This window comes from Passer domesticus, chromosome 14 (assembly GCF_036417665.1).
Source record: "Passer domesticus isolate bPasDom1 chromosome 14, bPasDom1.hap1, whole genome shotgun sequence".
Taxonomy (NCBI): domain Eukaryota; kingdom Metazoa; phylum Chordata; class Aves; order Passeriformes; family Passeridae; genus Passer; species Passer domesticus.
The window spans coordinates 5,458,676-5,478,035 of NC_087487.1; the positions used below are offsets into that span (position 1 = coordinate 5,458,676).

Genomic DNA, 19,360 nt, shown 5'->3' on the forward strand with positions numbered 1-19,360 from the left:
ACAGTACAAGAAACATTCCTGAGCCTTGTAAGAACTAGATACCAGGGTCAACTTAAATATTTAAATAAGAATTATCAACAAAATTATGTTACAGATGAAACTAGTAATTACCAGGCTACTTTGGCTAGCATAATGTTGGAGGTTGCTTACTGTGTCTCACTGCTCATCCATCCTGCTGTATCAGACTTCTCAAGAATGGTCACTTAGGTGAAGTTGCTCACCACTTCCCATCTTAGTGACTTGGTTAGTGTGCAAGATCTGGGAGTAAAACTGGCCTATGGAGTGTCTGTGGGCTGAAGGTGCTTTGGGAAGAAAGGTGCTGAGGCTCAGTACAGGTTGGTTGGTGTATGTGCTCCCCAAGCATCCAGACAGAATGGCTAAAGGCAAGAGGAGGATTTAGCAAGGTATTAACAGAACTGGAATAAGTAACAAATGGAGATTAACGTTATTGTTAGTATGTCTTCCCTGAAATTTGGTGCAGTAAGGGAAAGGACAAACTGTTGCAGGAATGCCTTTTGCTTCCTTAAAATATGGTAGGTGTGGTGTGTAAGGTTGTCAGTGAATTTCTTTCATATTCCACACAGAAAAATTCCGTACTGCAAAACTACACAGGGTATGTTCTCCCCAGGCATGTACTGAGCCAGCCTGTGCTGCAGTGCACTCCAAATGGTTCTTTAAGTTGCTTTATTATAGTTTCATTAGCAGTGTAGTTACATTAGTGCATGCCTCTCTGTAGGAGCTCATCCGACACGCTTTGCTCCTGTGCCTCCATGGGCTCTGTGCTGGAGCTGGGGATCTCCACCATTTCAGAGCCAGAGAGTCTGCTGGGGTATTGAGGCTGTAGCTGTTTTTCACATTGCAAAGCCTCTGGGGAAGTGCTGTGTATCTCTCAGAGATGCAGCAGAATCATCTTAGCTTTGAGAAAGGAACTTGTTACTTCTTACTTGCATACTCTGCAAACTGTGTCCCTCAGTTAATGAACACGGAGAGAAAATGGAATCATTTTCTTTTTTAGGCAGATGTTTGCTGTGCCTCTCCAGGAACACAGAGTGTAATGAAGCCATGAAAACTCCTTACAGCTCTCTGTGCAGTGTAGCACCATTTTCTGGTTTGCACACCAGCAGCAGGAGGGATTTTGGGCCTCAGTTTGAAATAACAGCATTGCTTGCCTTGCTTACAGACACTGCCAACCTGCCTGGAGTGTGTTGGTCTCTACCACTGAACAAGTGGTTCCCTGACAAAGGTGCTACAAGATCAGGGGTTCAAATTGAACAATATGAAAAACGCAGCGGGCTGACTGTCTCCAAATCATATATAAGATCTGATAGAACTCTTCTATCACTAAGAATAAGAATTTTGTCAAGAAAATAGGATTTTATTTGAAAGAATCTTTAAATAGTTATAAATCCCTTCTTGATGCTCATATTGGTGAAAAATATAAGGGATCCTCTTTCTATTGGGTGTTGTTTGGTACTTCATACTCTAATAATTACTAAAGTTATTCTTGGTTCTACAAATAGATTTTTGATAGAACTCATGATAATGAGAGTTTTGGATATTTAGTAGAGTCATAGGCTGTTGCTGTGTTTTGTATTTGGGGACATTGTTCATGGCTCGGGCTTCTTCATGGCATAACACAAATTCAAGATGACATTGAGTTTCATGCCCTGCACTTATTTAGCAACAAAGAACATTTCAGTAAAATCTTACCGGTTTGTGAGTGGCTACAGGATTAGATATTAACATACATGACATAGTTTGGAGGATTTCTCTCTGAGCAAGACCTTGTTATTAGGAGGAAAGTAATTTCTAGGCAGAACTAATCACCTGAAAGATTAATTAGTTGGGCGCTTGGAAAAACTGCTCCTTCAAAGTGAAGAAGGATGATGAATAGTGTAATTGAGATGTTGCATTTAAAGGCAGCACAAAATAGAAATTGTTCTCATGTCAGGATTTAAGTTCCAGATATAATTATTTCTTTTTTATCCCAAATGTTTATTGTTCTTATTTACTTCCTTTTAAGTAAGAGTGCACATGCTCTTGGTATGAACTTTATTTCACATTCAGATTACTATTTTCACTGTCTCATCAAAGCAAACATCCCTGTGCTCAAATCTAGCATAAATATCCCAGTTTAATTCTGTGGAGCATTCTAATTTTATAATTGGGCAACACAGTTGAGATTTGATTTCCCTAGTAATGTCACCTTTTCTGCAGCATACTGCAAGCCATAGGAAGATTGCCTGAAAAGTTGGTCAGATGGTGTTAACAGGGCTACAGATTAATGTTTCCACAAATGACAGCAATCAGTCCACATCTTAACAAGACGATGGTCAAAGTAATTTGTACTAGTCCACAGATGTAAGCTCTGCTGGCCAGCCAGATCCATTTTTGTATTATTCTGTGCTTGACTTAGCCTGAACAGCTCTGTCAAACCCTGTATTATTCATGACATACATTTGTTTGGTCCCCTGCCTGCTCCCTCAGTGCCTTTGTGCACCAGGCACTGTCTGCACGTCCAGTCCCCATCAATGCACCGTGCCTGCTGGCCAGCTGGGCCTGGTCCAGGCAAAACCTCTCTGGAGTGCAGCAGCTGTGGAGTACGTGCTCCTTCCTTGGGCCCCAGGTGCCTCTGAGCTGTGTGACAGCAGATGCTCTGCAGTGACAAGGTGAGGTCAAAGCCCTGTCCCATCCTGTCCCCAGTTCAAGCAAGCCAAGCCATCAAGCAAGGACAGGAGTGCTGTTCAAGGAGCAGCACTCTGGAGGTCATTGGAGCTCAGAGAGCTCAGTACTGCTTTCAGACCTGCTTGAGCTTGGGCTTTGGATTGCTCCAGTGGCACAACAGACCCTCATCCCTGCCCCCCTGTCACTCCCCAAATTCTTGCACTTCCTTTGCTCGTCATTACATCCATCACAATCACCAAATACTGTGCCATCCTGCAGGGGTGTATCTTTACTGAAATTCACAGCTTCTGGTGACACAATGTCGTGGAAGAGTTTGTGGCATGACATTTCCATTGGCTTTCCTCTCCTGTCTGGATTCCCACCTTGGAGATTCACCAAGGATGTATTTATTGGTGCACAGCCCACCTGTTGCTCTTGCATAAAGCTGCAGTGAAACAGGGCTGCAGGCTTTGTTTTGGTACAGCCTGGAATTCAGGCCCAGTGCTTGTGCACTGAATGCTTGGTTGTATATGAAGTGAATATGAGGTGAAATACATAAAATTTAATATTAATTTAGTAGAAAACTGAAATTATGTGTGGGAGAGAAAATTCTCTTCAGTTGCTGCAGCCATAGACTTGCCTTTTTCTCAGCAAATAATTAATTTGCAGTTGTAATTCATTTGCAGTAGTCAAAAGATAATTGGTCTCTGTAGGACTAGTTCTTGTGTTTATTATTTCATGTATTAGCAAGGTTACCAGTGGTTTAGGGTCTTGATTTTGTTACTCTGTGATTTACAAACCAGTTATACTGATTTCATTTTGTTTCTGCAGGAGGATAACTTTATAGTGCTAAAGACAACTAGCAAAAATCCAGTATTAGTTCATGCTGTTTCTCAGCAGCATATTGGTTTCTAGGCTGAAGTACACAAAATATCAGTGGTTTGGGTTGTTTTTTGTCATAGCTTAGGAGACCTGTTGCCAGTTTACATAAAGGAGAACAAATATACTGCTGAACATCTGAAATGTGGGGTTTTTTTTTTTCGAAACTAGGTTCTAATTAATACATTCAGGATTTGCAGTGGCAGGCAAGTTTGAACTTCACTACTGTCAACAAGTTGGGATCTGCTTTTTTTTTTGTTTTCTTCAGAGGTGCAAGGAAAACCACCACTAGCTGTTGGTCTGAAAACTGTAGCTGATCTATCATAGTTCTTTACCAATTCATGCATTCCGAGGCTGTTAAAAAGTGCTTATTTTTCTTTCAAACCCACAAGAGACAGTGTGTGTACTTATAATTTTCCTTGAAAGACCAAGAGCTTTTCAATCCAGAAAGAGAAATGTACAAAATCTGTGTAAAGTAAGTGGAGAAAGTGCCCATTTTCTGACAGTAAATGTTTCTGCTCAAGTATTTGCACTGGATTATAATGAAGCTTTGGTTAAGCAGATTAAACAGACAAAAGCAGTGAAACTTCAAAGGCTGACCAAATGTGCTGAGGTTTTTATTTCCCCAGTCTGTAATGCCTGCTTTTGCCTTCCTCTCATTAGCACAGAAAAATAAGCCAGTAGAGCATAATGTGTTGTCCCTCTGTAGTGCCTGCAGCGGCTGATTCCTAGCGGGGCTCTAGGGTGAGTATCGAAGTTTTTTCCAACCTAGCAGTAGATAACAGACCTCCTCTGAAAAAGGGTTTAAGAGCAACTGCTCAGCTGAGAGTTCAGCTGTTCGTGGAGCTCCTTTTAGATACCAAGATGCAAAAGCTTCCTTCCAAACACGGATGTTAAGTCTGTGACTTAATCCAATGGTTAATTAACTATTTTTACATGCTCAAAACAGCAAAAGAATCTCTGTGCTTTGGTAAGCTACGAGGAATAAGGTAAAGCAGTATTCACTGGCATGGTGTAACAATACAAACTGATTTGATATTTCTAGGTTGCATTTTCCAGTATTCTCTACAGAACAGTTAAGTGTGAAGCATCTGTTATGGTTTTTATTGTGAAAAGTGTTTCCTGCACTGTGATTTGGGCTTTTATGTCACTTAATCAAGGAGTTATCAGAGACCACACGGAAGTCAGAAGTTTCAATCAGGGGGGAAAGTGAATATATAGAAAGTTTAGAATATATAAAATAATAAAACCAAATTATTTAAAAGATTAAGTATGTACAATTTTAGAAGTACAGAAATCATGTAAGCTCTGTTCCTGTTAAGCTCATTTTATAATGTTACATTCATTAACTAATATGGTGTATATGAGAAGTAACAACACTGGACACAGTTCTTAAACAGCAGTGAATTTGTACACTTTGTATATTTGTGTGGCTTTGGATTAATTTTGAAGAATTATTGTAATTCAAATCAAGTGGACTGGTTTTGGGTCTCAATATTTTTAACTGCCTGAATACCTGTGAAGTAGCAAAATCTCGTTCTTAGTAGGTAAATGGCATTTCTTTAATTTAACCACATACCATAGAGCCTCACGGATCTCGCTGTTGGGGATGTTTTCTCTGGATTTTTCTAGAACTGTACTCTGATGCTACAGAACAAAAGCATTTTCTAAGCTCCACTTCAAATAATACTATTGCTGAAATTTGTCATGTTGTAAAAGCCTTGCCAGAAGGTGGATGAAAAGAACCTTCTTAATCATTTTTTAAGAAAGGCTCTTTAGTTTCATTTGAAGAAGGAATTTGTGGAGTCAAGACAGAAAAGCTGACTAAGTCCCACAGCCTTTCAGTATTAAATTTAATGCTCTTTACCTTCTTATTTGCTATATGACGAAGCCCTTTGTGCTAAATGCCTGAGATACGTGCTTAGTCATTCAGAAAAGCAAGTTATAAGGTCCAAGAAGTTTTGTCTGTGAGTTTTTATTTCTTCCTCACTGTTGTGCTGTGAGGTCCCAAACAACTCCTTCTAAAATGACATGAGATGGTTCTGCCTTGGTAAATCAGCAAGATGAGAGTGGAGAGCAGAACTGCAGGGTCTCCCAGGCCACTGACTGCCCAGACTGGCTCAGAGGCACCTGAGAGAGGTGAATGTTTGTGTACCTGACCAATTATGGACACCTTTTTAATGAGGTAGAAGCTTGGTGTGACAACTTCCTTGCAGTTACTTGCAATGAGGGAACTTCAAGTAGTCCCCTATAATTTCAGACATAGTGGAGTAAATGAAGAAGCCATGGGAAGTAACAAGTCGGCAGAAAAAGGAGTTCCAGAGACAGCCCTTGCCTTGCATGAGAAAGAAAGATGAGCTATGAAACCCTCTGTTCATCATGCTGGAGCCTGTGCAGCACTCGGAGCTGGGCTGGTCTTGAAGCGGCTGCAGCTGAGTTTCTGAAGTCAAAATCAGCAAGATTTTTAGTTCTTTCTCTAGGAAAAGTCCCTTTATTTTTTTTAAGTTAGACTGAAAGTTCTTGCATCATTTTTAGCTTCTGTGTCTGCAAAAATTTAATTTCACTTCCATAGCACAAACTAAAGCAAAATGTGCAACATTTGCTTGCAACTTGAAAAGACAATTTCATCTTTCAAACTCAGAAGAGGCAACTTTTATCAGCAAAGCAGAGGTATCAGTGTCATCAAATTGTGAGTGCTTTTTAACATTTTTCATTTCTTTAAAGTTAAAAGGCTTCTTTGAATTCACTTTTTAAAATTGGTTTGCAAGCAGGCTAATAGGCCAACACAGTTTAAAGGTAGTTTTCTTCCTCCTGTTTCACAGACACCCAAAGAGTTCATGTTTTTACTGTCACAGGGTCTATCAATTTAAAAATGCCTCCTTCCAAGACACATCTCATGCAGAGTAAGATGCCTTAGGAAAGACTGTAACTTGATTTACAATAGGAAAAAATTATGTGAGAAGACAGTTATGAAGGGAAAGTTATTGAGGAGCATTTTCTGCATATAAAGAATGATACTAAAGCATTATTTGGAGTAAAAACTATTATCTATTTGTTTCACAATTTATGCTGATTTTCTGTGCTACATTGAGTCCATTTACTGTTTATTGCAGTAGGAAGGAGCAAGTGCATTTTTTGTAGACCTTGAAACTTCAAGACCATCATCTTTGTTCAGAAGGGTTTTTACAGACATTTGAGATTTGAATTTTATCCAAGTCATAGAAATTCACATCACTTCATGAGAAACTGTATCTGGTGTTTAAAACTGATACAATGAATTTAGCTGAAAATAGAAGGTGAATGTTGCTGTATCTGCCACACAGAAATATATCAGTACATTTCTTTTGTTTTTCTCTTTCTCTCTTTTAAGGGTCAGAAGGCTTGGATAGAGAAGACTTTTTCTAAAAGAGAATGCATCTATATAATTGCCAACAACAAAGACGTTACCAGGTAACATTTGAAATTTTTATTTCAACAGACAAGCTTAATACCAGAGAGACTCCACTTGGTTTGGGTTTAGATGTGTGAAGCCCAGTTTAGTCACTGCCTGTAAAGGGAGATGGCAGGAGAACAAAAGCACAAGTCATGCTTGCAGTCCAATCTGCACAGAGCCATGGGACATGTCACACGGGGATGAGAAGACTGGGAGCAGGGGAGGCAGTGAGTTGTTAGCTCCTAATTTTGCAGACCTTAATAGATTAATACTGAATTCTGAAGGAAAGAATGCAGTAATGTGGTACCACCCTTCACAGTTAGTGTGATATTACCAATGACAATAGCAGACAAGGGGATTTGATTTCTTAGTCTAAATATTAATATTACTCCATGGGGTAGCTGCATATTGTGGTCCAGCTTGTGTGGATAACAGAACAGTTAATGTCACATGCATGCTGTCACCTCTAAGTAAGAAACAGGTGGTCAGTGCTCCTGTTCTGCATTCTTCCTCCTTGGCTGGCCTTTTACCTAGAACAGCTTTTCAGTTCATAACATAAGGGAAGTGAATTTTTTTATCTTTGCATGTTAAAAACCACCTAAGCCTATTAATTCTGGCACATATGTGTATGTGAGGGGTGTTTCTATTATCCGTGTACAGCAAAGCTTGGTCAGTTGAAAATCTAATTTGTTTTTTTTTTTTATTTTTAAGATACTATAATCAAAGTCACTTCAAATTTTAACCTCCAGGTGCTGCTGTGGCCAACTCATTAACCAGCATATTCCACCTCCTCCAAGTATAACAGCTAATAAAAATGAGGAAGAAACGAAGCAAGTGGAAGCTCAGCCAGAGAAATGGTCTGTCAGTAAACACACCCAAGCATACCCAACAGATGCCTATGGAAACCTGGAATTCCAGGGAGGGGGACATTCAAATAAGGCCATGGTAAGGGGCATAGGGTACTGTAAGGTATTTATTCATCTGGTGTTCAACAGGCTCTTCAGTTTTCTTAGCAGTAAAAATAACAGCAATTCAAACTTCTGCAAAAATTCTCTTTGTTTTTCCTCTCTTCTGAAGAAATCCAAGCTTAGGTTTGTTTTTTTTTTTTTGTTTGAAAATTGTAAAACTCTCTCTCCAGGATGAAAAGCAAACAGTAATCATTCTTTACTCAGACAAATTACAGAACAGGCTGAGTGACAGCATTGCACATTGCTCTTTGCAGTACATCCGTGTGTCGTATGACACCAAACCAGATTCTCTGCTGCATCTCATGGTGAAAGACTGGCAACTGGAACTGCCCAAACTCTTAATCTCTGTCCATGGAGGCCTCCAGAACTTTGAAATGCAACCAAAATTAAAGCAAGTGTTTGGAAAAGGTCTGATAAAGGCTGCCATGACCACAGGAGCTTGGATTTTCACTGGTGGTGTTAGTACAGGTAAGCAATTGCCATCACTTTTAGTTCACTTAAGAATTCAGTGATGTTCACTCACTAATCTTTCCCACAGGCAGAAGATTTAAGTCTACATGAACGAGTCATTACCCTCTAGACCAAAAAAGGAGCATTGTAATCATTTGTGTTAATCTCCTAACCAGCCCAGACCATAAGATATTCCTGGGTCAGTATTGATTTGCATTATTTGGTGTTTCCCTTGAAAACAAATTTCAGCCTTGGTTCCAGTAGCAAGGAATCTACCACTAGTTCTAATACACTTCTTTTAGTGTTTGGTTATCCTTGTAGTTAAGATGTTTCCTACTCCAAATTTAGTTTTGGTGTGGGGTTTTTTTTGTACAAAGATATTTTTATTATTGAAAGTGTATTTCCTGCTGTCATGGTTTGTGTCCAACGAATAACATCCCTCAAGACAGACGAGGGTACAGATTACACTGTGGCAAGTTGGTAATGAGGTAAGTCTTCCACAGACTTCACTGAATTCAGCACAATGATGTGACAAGGTGATGGGACTTAGAACACAACCATTACAAAACAAAAGCATGGTTGTCTGCATTGCATGTTCTACCATAAAGTACCAGTACCAGTTTAGTGGTGAAAGCAACACAGTAGCTCCCTGAGAGGCAAGAAGAAAATTCTGTTTAGTGATCAATCTAAAGTGCCAAAAATGCATTTAATTAATTGTACCTATAGGTGTCATTCGTCATGTGGGAGATGCCTTGAAAGATCATTCTTCCAAATCCAGAGGACGAATATGTGCCATAGGAATTGCACCGTGGGGCATTGTAGAAAACAAGGAAGATCTAATAGGAAAAGATGTAAGTGTTTGAGGAAACAGCTGTGTGAAAAATGCATTGTTAATATTTCTGAAATGCTCCTTTTTTCCGTTTCTAAAGCAGGTCTAGAAGGTGAAATTGAACAATTTCTTGAGAAAACTTGTTGTTCAAGAATATTTCTCAGGTTGTCATATATGACCTCAAAGTAAATATGGAATTGGTGAGGTTTCCATTGCTTTCATTAGTAAAGACCTCTCTGTGGTGACAGTTTTGCATCCTAACTTCAGTGTGGCACTCTGAGCCATCTGTAAATCACATAAGGGCCTTATTATGTGTGCAAGGCTGGCATTTATTATAGGTGGGCACTCTGGAGTGGCATATGAATTACTAGGAACTCCAAATGAGAATGTATTTTCTAATGCACTAAGAGGATTATGTAACAACACGGTGTGTGAACAAGGAGAGCATGGTAATGAGCTTAGGGGAACATGCAGGGGAGAGCACAATCTGACTGTCATCCTCCAAAGAAAACAGTGCTGTCAGGAGAACAGATTTGGAATGTAAAAGCAAGCTCCATTTCTAATTCTCCTCTGGTTTTTATAGATGTTTGCTTGGTTTGTTTCCTCAGAAGACTCTGAGTGTGCCTCTGTTGGGTGGTGTGGGGCATTTTCCCATTTGATTCTTAGTTCTAATCTAGGTGCATCTCTCCTCTTGACACACAGGTAACACGAGTTTACCAAACAATGTCAAACCCTTTAAGTAAGCTCTCTGTGCTCAACAGTTCCCACACCCACTTCATTCTGGCAGACAACGGCACATTAGGTAAATATGGAGCTGAAGTCAAGTTACGGCGTCAGTTGGAAAAACACATTTCCCTCCAGAAGATTAACACACGTAAGTACAAGTGGGGCAAACTGCAACCATAATGTCTGGAAGGGGGGCTTGAAGTACTTGGAAGTATGGAAATTAATGGTTTCTTGCAGCTCTTTCCAGTGGAAGTGTGATCAGGACTGTGTGACTGGACTAGAGCATGTGCTGTTTGATAAGTATCAAAGAGCCCACATCGAACCGGGCAGAAAAACCATGGAGTAAGGGCTGCATAAAGGGATGAAGAAAAATCAACAAATAGTGAGGAGACGCTTCAAAGCAGTGAGAATCTAAGGAAAAGGAAATGCAAAGAATTTGTGCACTTCTGTGCTACAATTCATAAGCATCAGTAAACACACAGAATGAGGGGATTTTTTACAGTTCCTGTTTGCAGGAATCCTGTGCAGCTTAGTGATTTCTGATTCTGAATGTTCACACCAACATTTTATTTTCTCTTTTCTATACGGATTTGTTTCATTTGAAATATCACACTCAAAATTCTTTGGTCTTCCTGAAAAAACTTAGCAGGCATTTTGATTTTTAATGACAATTAAGACTATTTCACCTTAATGCTTTCATATTTAGAGTTTTGTGCAGTTTAAAATTTCTTCCAGCTATTATGGCCTCTTTAAAAATAATTTTCTAGAATTTTTCTCATTGTTATTTAGAAAAAAAATTATTTTAAAAGACATTCATTAACATGTAAAAAAATATTTTTAAAAGGTGAAATAAAAAATATGTAGACTACTTTAAAATAACTCCACAGCGCTAGTTAAAAATGGTCCAGAAATGTTAATAGTCCTTCAATTCACACATTAGTTAAGAGCTACTGGAGAATCTATATCAGTTCTACCAGTTGCTTTTCTTACCTCTTACTGGTACCCCTGTAAACTGTGTAAGCCTGTAAAAATAAGAGGAATGCAGGAACATCCAGAATGGCAGAGTTTGCATCAAACTCCACAGAAGTTCCTTATAGGGTCTAAGTGCTCTTATGGGTAGAGCAGAAAACTCAAGTAGAGTTCTAGGTAAAGCCAAAAGGTGCAATGAGGAATCAGCTAAGAGGTATCCAAATGTTCTGGGAATTCTCTAAGTGCTGCCCTGTGCCTGTGGTGAGCCTAATAAACAGCTCAGGAAAACGCTGCCCCTTGCCTTTGAGCGTGGAGGCAGTGCCAGGTGCTGCTGCCCACAGATGGAAACAGCTCAGCTTTTGTCATCTTTGTCTTCTGCAGAAGTGCTGGTAGAGCTGGAAGGTTGTAAAAGGCAGCATTGGCTTGAAAGATCAGGAATTTGGGGCCCAGAGACAAGATGTTATGCATCATTCCTTTTCATACCACTGGGGCTTGGGGATATCAGCTCTGGTTTAGGTAGTGTTTGGTGGTTTTTGTCATGAGAAGGGCAAAGTTGGGAATACAAGCCTGCTCTGTGAAGGGCTGCAGTATACCTGCTAGTTTTAGCATACAGGGAGTTGTTTTGTTTCTTCTTAATCACTCCAAGCACAGGCACCTCTGCTGGAAACCTCAGGAGGAATCACTAAAGATTTCATGGACACACAGGCCAGCCCATGCTCTGTGAGTCCTCCTTGTCACAGCTGGGGTGTACTGACAGGAGGATGTCAGGAAGCTTCTCCTGTTACTGTGCTGGTGTTCCTGTTCTTCAGAGAGGAATCAAGGTTGAAAACATGAACTCTTTCATGCGCTCTCCATCAAACAATAAAAGTGCATCTTTATAAAGCTCTGGTCATTTCACAGGTTAAGAACTGAATTCAAATACTTATGGTAGTGGAACTAGTCAGCATTCAGGTAATGTTTTGTCCTTCATTTCCCTGAGTTTCTTGTGACCAAGGCTACTGAGACCATGTGACCTGTGGGCTTCCCTTTGTCATCCTATGCCTGGAGATCACAGTGAGGCAGGGACAGCAAAGGGATGCTCAGCTGTCGTCTCTTCCATCGGCCAGCCATTTCAGCCTCATGATAAAAACACTAATTTCATTTTTTTGTCTTAGGAATAAGCATAGGTATGTCACCTCACTGAAGACTTCCCTAGGTACCAATGAAGAGGTAAAGCATCAAAGGCTGGGCACCATCCAAGTAACAGTGAAGCTGATGAAACAATAGGACAGTCATGTTAGCTGCTTTATCTGTACCTGGTGTCTGTCGAGAGAGGTTACAGACATCCACCAACACTGAGAAGATAAGTTACCAGTATGGAGCTGATGCAAAAGCAAGGGCAGAGAGACTTCTTACTCTTTTTCCTTTTGGGTTTGGGGAACAGCATATGGACGTTTTTGCTCACACTGGCCACAGAATGGCCATCATTTTTTCCTAAGGGCTCTGGTTGGAAGCGGTGCTCTAACACAAAAAACACATCCACTTATCTCAATTTTTTAAACTAAGTTTCAATGACACTTCTATTTATTTTTTTTTCTTCTTGTTTCTGTTCTGGTTTTTGCAGGACTGGGGCAAGGTGTTCCTGTAGTTGGGCTCATAGTGGAAGGAGGTCCCAACGTGATCTCCATTGTCTTGGAGTGCCTGAGGGAAGACCCCCCTCTCCCAGTGGTGATCTGCGACGGCAGCGGGCGAGCGTCTGACATTCTGTCATTTGCACACAAGTATTCAGAGGAAGGAGGGTAAGGCTTCAGACCTTCACCAAAGCTGTTTGGACTATATGCCTTGCTTTCATAGAGCTTCATTAAAACAAAAAACCTCAAGGACAAAATGCTGCTAACAGAGGCATTCTGCTGTCAGTCAGCTTTTGTTGCCTGTTTGGTCTTAACCCTGAAGTTAGTGAGTAGGAGTTATAACCACTTGGAATGCATGTTATGGTCCTTTGAAATGAGCTTGCTCTCAGTGCTGCACACTGTTTTACAAGCTCCATCAGGGTTTGCTGCACTATACTTGGAGCTGGACTGAGCACAGTAGAAGCAAGGACAAGTTCCCAGGAGTAACTATTTTCTCCAGGCCAGGGCTGAGGTTAATTAGTGCATAGATTTGCAAAATTTGTGCTGCCTGATTCTGCTGTGTTGTGTGAATGAATTTCATTGTCCAAGAGTGCCAAACCAGTGTCCAGCTGTGGAAATTTTTGGCTTCCTTCATTCTCTTGCTTTTGCCTTCCAGGCAAACACCTTGAATATTGTCTTAATTAGGTTGTGACATACCTGTCTTGTGCTGAAGATAGAATCTATTTCCTTAACTGAAGCTTAGCTTAGATTAAATATTAAGCAGACAAGTAGTGTTGCAAGCAGTGTGGATGTTATTTGCTGAATTAGGAGAGCAGTTCTTATGCTGGATTTTGTTGGCATTCAGACATAACACATATTTAATTGCACCAACAGTATTTATGATTCAGCAGCTTTCCTTTCTGTCTAACAAGCTTCCTTAGTTTAGAACAACCTTGGCTTTTTTTTTCTTTCTTATTCATTCTTCCTATAAGCTCATAAGTAATTGAAAGAGCTTATCAGGATCAGTTTCTCAGAGATGTGCTCACTGCATGACTTTCCCTCCCAGTGACAGTGCATATGATGCAGTGTCCAATTTTCTTCTCTAATAATTATGATAAATGTGTTCGTCCAGTAAGGCAGATCTATAATGAGAATTTTTTGTCAGTCCAATCATTTTCTCACAGTGAATTTTGAATTTTACTACATCTCTGAGGCACCTGCTGGGAATGTTTGCCATAATCTGAAAACACGTGTGTTTTATTGGGAAAAGGATGAAGACTGAAGGGCTGTTTCATATTGCTTCAGGAGAGCAAACATTCCTGACCTTTTATAGAATGTTTTCAATCTAATTACTTTAATGATCTTTTGGATTGTTCATTTGTCTCTCAGTTGGGTATTATGAGGTTTCAGATGGATTACCAAATTCATTCTTCTGTTTAAGACAACAACCAGGGTGCCATATCATAAATGTGAATTATTTTATGTTTTTTAGCTAAATGCAAAGGGACTTGGAACATTTAGAAGCAAAGGCAGGGGTCCTGTAAGGCCTAATGATAAAATTCTGAAGACTGAACTTATTAACAGAGGTATATCTGTGATATATAAAAGGAGTACCTGGATATTATAGTTTCTAAAACAGTAGACCTTCTAAATATATATTCATTCTGTCAATGTCTTCTTTTGTGTCTGATTTTTCTTTTAGGATAATAAATGAATCCCTTAGGGACCAGCTTCTAGTTACCATCCAGAAAACCTTTAATTACAACAGGAGTCAAGCTCATCAGCTATTTGTCATTCTTATGGAGTGCATGAAAAAAAAAGAGCTTGTAAGTATCCTAAAAGTAGTTCACAAAGGTGATTTCTGTGACCAAACTTTATAGAGTACTTTCAAGAGCCTTTTTTCCCCCATATAGCCGCATTAAATGTACACATTCGTGCATAAACATAGGCCAAAAAGGGATTACATCTTCTGGAAAGTCCCAAAACCAAATTTCAGATGCTTTTCCTGTGTAAATTGATAACAATCTTCTACAGACTTCAGCAAGGCAGAATAAGACACTGAGAGAAATGCAGTAAACCTAGGATCCAGTACCAAAAGTGGAGGAAAGATAATTGAAGAAAGGGCTCCTAGAAGCAAAAAGCATTCTGAGTGCATCAACACAGTTTTTGTTTTCTGACATAGTTACTCTTTAACAGCCTTTCATTACAGGGAAAGGGACTTGGCAGGCCTGTCCAGAGAAGCTGAGGCATTGTGTTCCTGAAGGTCCCCCCATTCCTTGCTCCTGGTTTGCTGCAGGGCTGCTGTGTGTGCTGCAGCACTCACTCAGGTTCCTGCCTGTCTCCCACATCCCAGCTGCAGAGGAAAGTGTGCTCAGGAAAAGAAAACCTTTCACATCTGAAAGCAGTGTACTGAAGCTGTGCTCACTGTGTCTTTGCAGGCAGAATGAACCCCTGAGTGTTTGCCTTTGAGTAATTCTTACTGTGAAGTGTAAATGTGATGCCAGGATGAGTTCCATGCATACACTTCCACTGGGTGTAAAGTTGGTAGTAAACATTACTCTGATAAGCTGACTGAAAAATTGGTTTGAGAGGAGAGCCCACAGCTGGTTTAGTCAGACTGTTTTGAATTTAAAATGTGCATCAGAACACACCTGCTTTACTCAGCAAAATTCAGACACTGGCTGTGGAGCCCAAGTAGACTTATGGTTATGGTTTTCTGCTGATAGTTTTGTCTGTTCTTGTTAATTAGTAATATTTTTCCTGTAGTTCTTCCTTTTCTAATGTCATGTATCTTTGCATTACTGCAAAATATATTCTAACTGTTGAGAAAATTGCTGTTCTCAGTAGATAATGTGAAAAGTTGCTTTTGGAAAATGAAGAATTTGAGGTTTTTTGGTCTACATTTGGTATTAAGTTTATTAACATAGAATATTTGGTTATTCTGCTTTTGAATTATTAGTCATCTAATATGTACTTAAAGGGCTAAACTATACATTAATTGCTATTTTTAAAATAATTGAATTGCAATGGACTGAACTAAACAAATACGATTAGAAATAATTGCTTTTTTTTTTACCTGGTTCTGCCTTTTTGATTGTCATATGTAACACATCCTGCACTAAGAAGTATTTGAGTGTTATCATCAATAAAATAGAGGCTATGATAATTATCTTGGGTAACTAGCTTTTCCATTTCCATTACTACCAGGAAGTAATAGAACTATCAGAAGACAATTGGTTTTGTATGGCAGTTTTGTCACCACATTTTAGAATACATGGGATTAATGAAGATTTTTCAGCAAGTTTGTCATGTTCACCAATGCAGGGATATTTTAGGATAACTTCACTGAAAGAATTTAATTAGGCACTTCTGTGAAAACTAAATTTCAAAGAAAAATTTAGTGGAACTGTACTCTTTGAAAATCCTAAACTGAAGGAAATAATAAAGCAGCACCATTCTGCTCTATTTTCTGTCTACACGTTCAGTGTCCCTCTTTCCTGTGATTTTGTGTGTTTGGTTTTTAGATCACCGTGTTCCGCATGGGCTCGGAAGGACAGCATGACATTGAGATGTCCATCCTCACTGCTCTCCTCAAGGGTGGGTTTTCCAGGCACTCAGGAAGTCTGCACAAGCATCCCAAAAGGACATCCCTATGCACTGTCGGATGTTCACTCTTCATGTTTAATTTGATTTCTTGGATTTTAACAAGTGCCTGAGTGTGTTTGGTTAATGTTCAGATTAGCATGAAGCATAAAATCTAGATTGAAAGTTTTGTGTGGCTTTCCTCCCCTGAAAGTGTGGGATGGGAGTGCTGCAACAACTGTACTGCTGATATTGCAGCTCATTTTATTGCAGTTCTAGCATACAGTAATAAAGTTAGGAAAAAAAAGTGGGAAGATGAAAGGCTGTCTGGATTTTCCCAGATCTCAGATTGTGCCCTTTCAACCTTGGAGCAATAGGATCAGTTCCATATTTAATTGGGGTTTGTTATGTTTGCTGAAACAACTGTTTTCTGTCTGTGGGTATACAGGAGTTGATACAGGCTCTATATGGGATCTCTGGAGCCCCCAAATTTGCACTTTTATGTACAGTATCATCCAGAGAAGCTGAGAGGGATCTTTAAGAAGAGTTAAATGTCTGTCTTTAGCATCAGAATAAAAGTAAATGTGGAAGCTTAAAAAAAAAAAAGGGAGACAATGTTGTTAATCCTTTGGAAATTAGGATTATAGGGTTAAACTGAAGATGCTATCATTTGACTGGATGAATCCACTGCTTTGTGTCAAAATTATTCTGATGGTAGTATGGTATGGAACCAGGCTTGCTGTTTTATAGTTATTGCAGAAGGTTGTCCAGTCTTGTTTCATCATGTGTGAAATATGAAACCTCTGTGTGTTTCTCTTCAGGTACCAATGCATCTGCTCCAGACCAGCTCAGCCTGGCTTTGGCCTGGAATCGTGTAGACATTGCACGCAGCCAGATCTTTGTCTTTGGACACCACTGGCCTGTAAGACAAAGTTTTCTTTGTTTGTCAGTACTTTAAATTAAGTTGTGTAATATTTACACCTTGGGCTTTGGTGCTGCACTGGCAGCAATGGTGAAACACTGCAGTTCACCTGTGTAACTAAAATCCTTTATTTAAGTTCTTTTCTAGTCTCACTATTGAGACTGTGTATTGATGCTTTTTATTATTTTATCAATGTATTGATTCTTTTAGCTTTACTGCTTGAACCATCTAATGCTGAATTAATCCAAAGTGTCATGAGGAGAGCAGCAATCCAGTTTTCTTCTCTGTGGAGTTTATGTAACCTAAACATTATCTGGAGCAAGTTAAGCCACCAAAGTGTGGTGCATGTGTGTCTCTGCCCTGGGCAGACAGGTTGGAAAGGGGAAGGACTTCAGCTGAAGAATAAATGTGTCTTGAGAGGAACAGACAGAAATACTGTCTGCAGAACAGAAATGAGCCAGTGAGTGGCTCTCTGTCCTCTCCTCTCTGCTCTGCAGTATGGATGCTATTTGGCATCATGCAGCATTCTTGTTAGGCTCTTTCTGTCCAGTTCTTGTGGCTATTTATTTTGACAACTATTGCTTTCAGAGAGAGCAAAGGATCTGAAGTGTCCCAGTCCTCTCACGCTGATTTTATTTTTCAAGATAAATCCTCCCCACCCAATCTCCTTCACTGCTTTGACTTTCAATCGTACTAAGTTAGACTTAACAGCTTTTTAAAAAGGGTAAAGCTGTGACTATGCAGGAAGGCCCTTAAATTTAGACAAATTACCATTTTTAGTTGACTCAGTGTGAGACATGGTGACTGAGGGGGGTGAGCTTGGTAGGAGTGTACTCAATTAAATAGTTACTGTAATATCAATTAGATTTCTAATACTTTAATGTATTATAAATACAGCCTTTAGGAAGCCTTACAGCTGCTGATGGTACAGCTCCTGAGAAGGAAAAGAAATCTCCAGCACCTCAGACTAAAGCAGGCAGAGGGAAAGGAAAAGGGAAAAAAAAGGGAGGAAAAGCAAAAGAAGAACCAGAAGAAGAAACAGACCCAAGAAAGCTTGAACTCCTGAACTGGGTGAGATAAAAGTATTTGTATAAAAAACCACTGAAGATTTTTTTTCATTGTGAGGTACAAAAACGGAAGGAAGATACACGCTTTCATTCTGTAGAATGCTCTTTTGCACATTCCCACAAGATCAGCTGTAGATTCTGCAGGAATGCTGTTTAGTGTTTGAGCCAAGAATCTCTCTCTCATCCCAGGTACACCACATGCAGCCATATCTCAACAGTACAAGTCAGTACTGAGCTGCAGCATCTTCCTCCCTGCACTTGTCAGAAGGAAGTAAGACCACCAGTGAACATCTTCCTTCTGTGAATGTGTTAGTTTAACTTGTTCCTATCATGCTGAGCAAGTGAATCCCTTTTTGACATAATGTGTCAGGCACGGTATGCCTGGTTTAGTTAAAAATGCTGAACAAAATGATTGAAAGCTACATGTTGAAAGACTTGAAAGCTACAGCTGTATTGCTAAAGGTTTGGAAATCTCTGCTATCTCTACTCACTTCATGTGGTTAAAGTGTTACTTTCTAAATTCCTTTTTAGTTAGACTAATCAACATATGTGGGAATTCAGTCCATATCCTAAGTAGTGAAAATGGCTGTGGCTGCTGCCCAACCAACTCATTTGTACTCACGTGGTCTCACATTCTCCACCTGCAATTCAGGTGAACTCCCTGGAGCAGGCTATGCTGGATGCACTGGTCCTGGATCGAGTGGACTTTGTGAAACTGCTCATTGAGAATGGAGTGAACATGCAGCACTTCCTGACTATTCCTCGCCTGGAGGAGCTCTATAATACTGTGAGTGAGCAGAAATACTAAAAAGCCCTGTCATATTTTGCCACTGTGTATGTGACTTAAATCACCACAGAAAGGTTTATAAAAAAGGGATATTACACAGCTCTTGATAGAAAGGTGTTTGTCACTGTAGCCTAGTTCCTTCTTTTCACCCCTCTGGGTGTGATGGCACATGGTTGTTGTCTAAAGTTCTGCTTAAGCTGCCAGATCACTAATTGTGTTCATGTTTGCAAAACATCTGAAGAACTGAAGCTCTAACGGACCATGAATTATTTGTGTTGCAGAGACTGGGTCCGCCAAATACGCTGCATTTGCTGGTCAGGGATGTGAAAAAGGTAAGCAGTGTTACATTTGTGTGATTGCATTAGCCATGTGAATCAACAGTAACAGCAAGATGGGGCCAAGCAGGCATTTGAAATTAGATGGCAGCTGTTAAGAAAAGTTAAATGTCTCCCTGGGTCAAAGAGAGATGTCAGTCTAAATCAGTGTGGCAGTGCT

General features: G+C 39.8%; 1 protein-coding gene across 17 annotated transcripts in view; it reads left to right on the forward strand.

The window, feature by feature from the left end:
• Nucleotides 1–19,360, forward strand: part of TRPM1 (transient receptor potential cation channel subfamily M member 1) — a 116,410-nt gene that overhangs the window by 74,838 nt on the left and 22,212 nt on the right. For 16 of the 17 annotated variants that reach the window (XM_064389122.1, XM_064389126.1, XM_064389121.1 and 13 more), the window contains 12 exons: nt 6,914–6,993; nt 7,726–7,921; nt 8,199–8,412; nt 9,121–9,245; nt 9,926–10,097; nt 12,522–12,696; nt 14,210–14,333; nt 16,032–16,104; nt 16,911–17,011; nt 17,909–18,082; nt 18,731–18,865; nt 19,147–19,197. In XM_064389122.1, the coding sequence (XP_064245192.1) occupies nt 6,914–6,993; nt 7,726–7,921; nt 8,199–8,412; nt 9,121–9,245; nt 9,926–10,097; nt 12,522–12,696; nt 14,210–14,333; nt 16,032–16,104; nt 16,911–17,011; nt 17,909–18,082; nt 18,731–18,865; nt 19,147–19,197 (1,620 nt within the window). Of the gene's footprint in view, nt 1–6,209; nt 6,233–6,913; nt 6,994–7,725; nt 7,922–8,198; nt 8,413–9,120; nt 9,246–9,925; nt 10,098–12,521; nt 12,697–14,209; nt 14,334–16,031; nt 16,105–16,910; nt 17,012–17,908; nt 18,083–18,730; nt 18,866–19,146; nt 19,198–19,360 lie in introns of those variants that run through there. The other variant, XM_064389133.1, reaches the window with a different exon arrangement.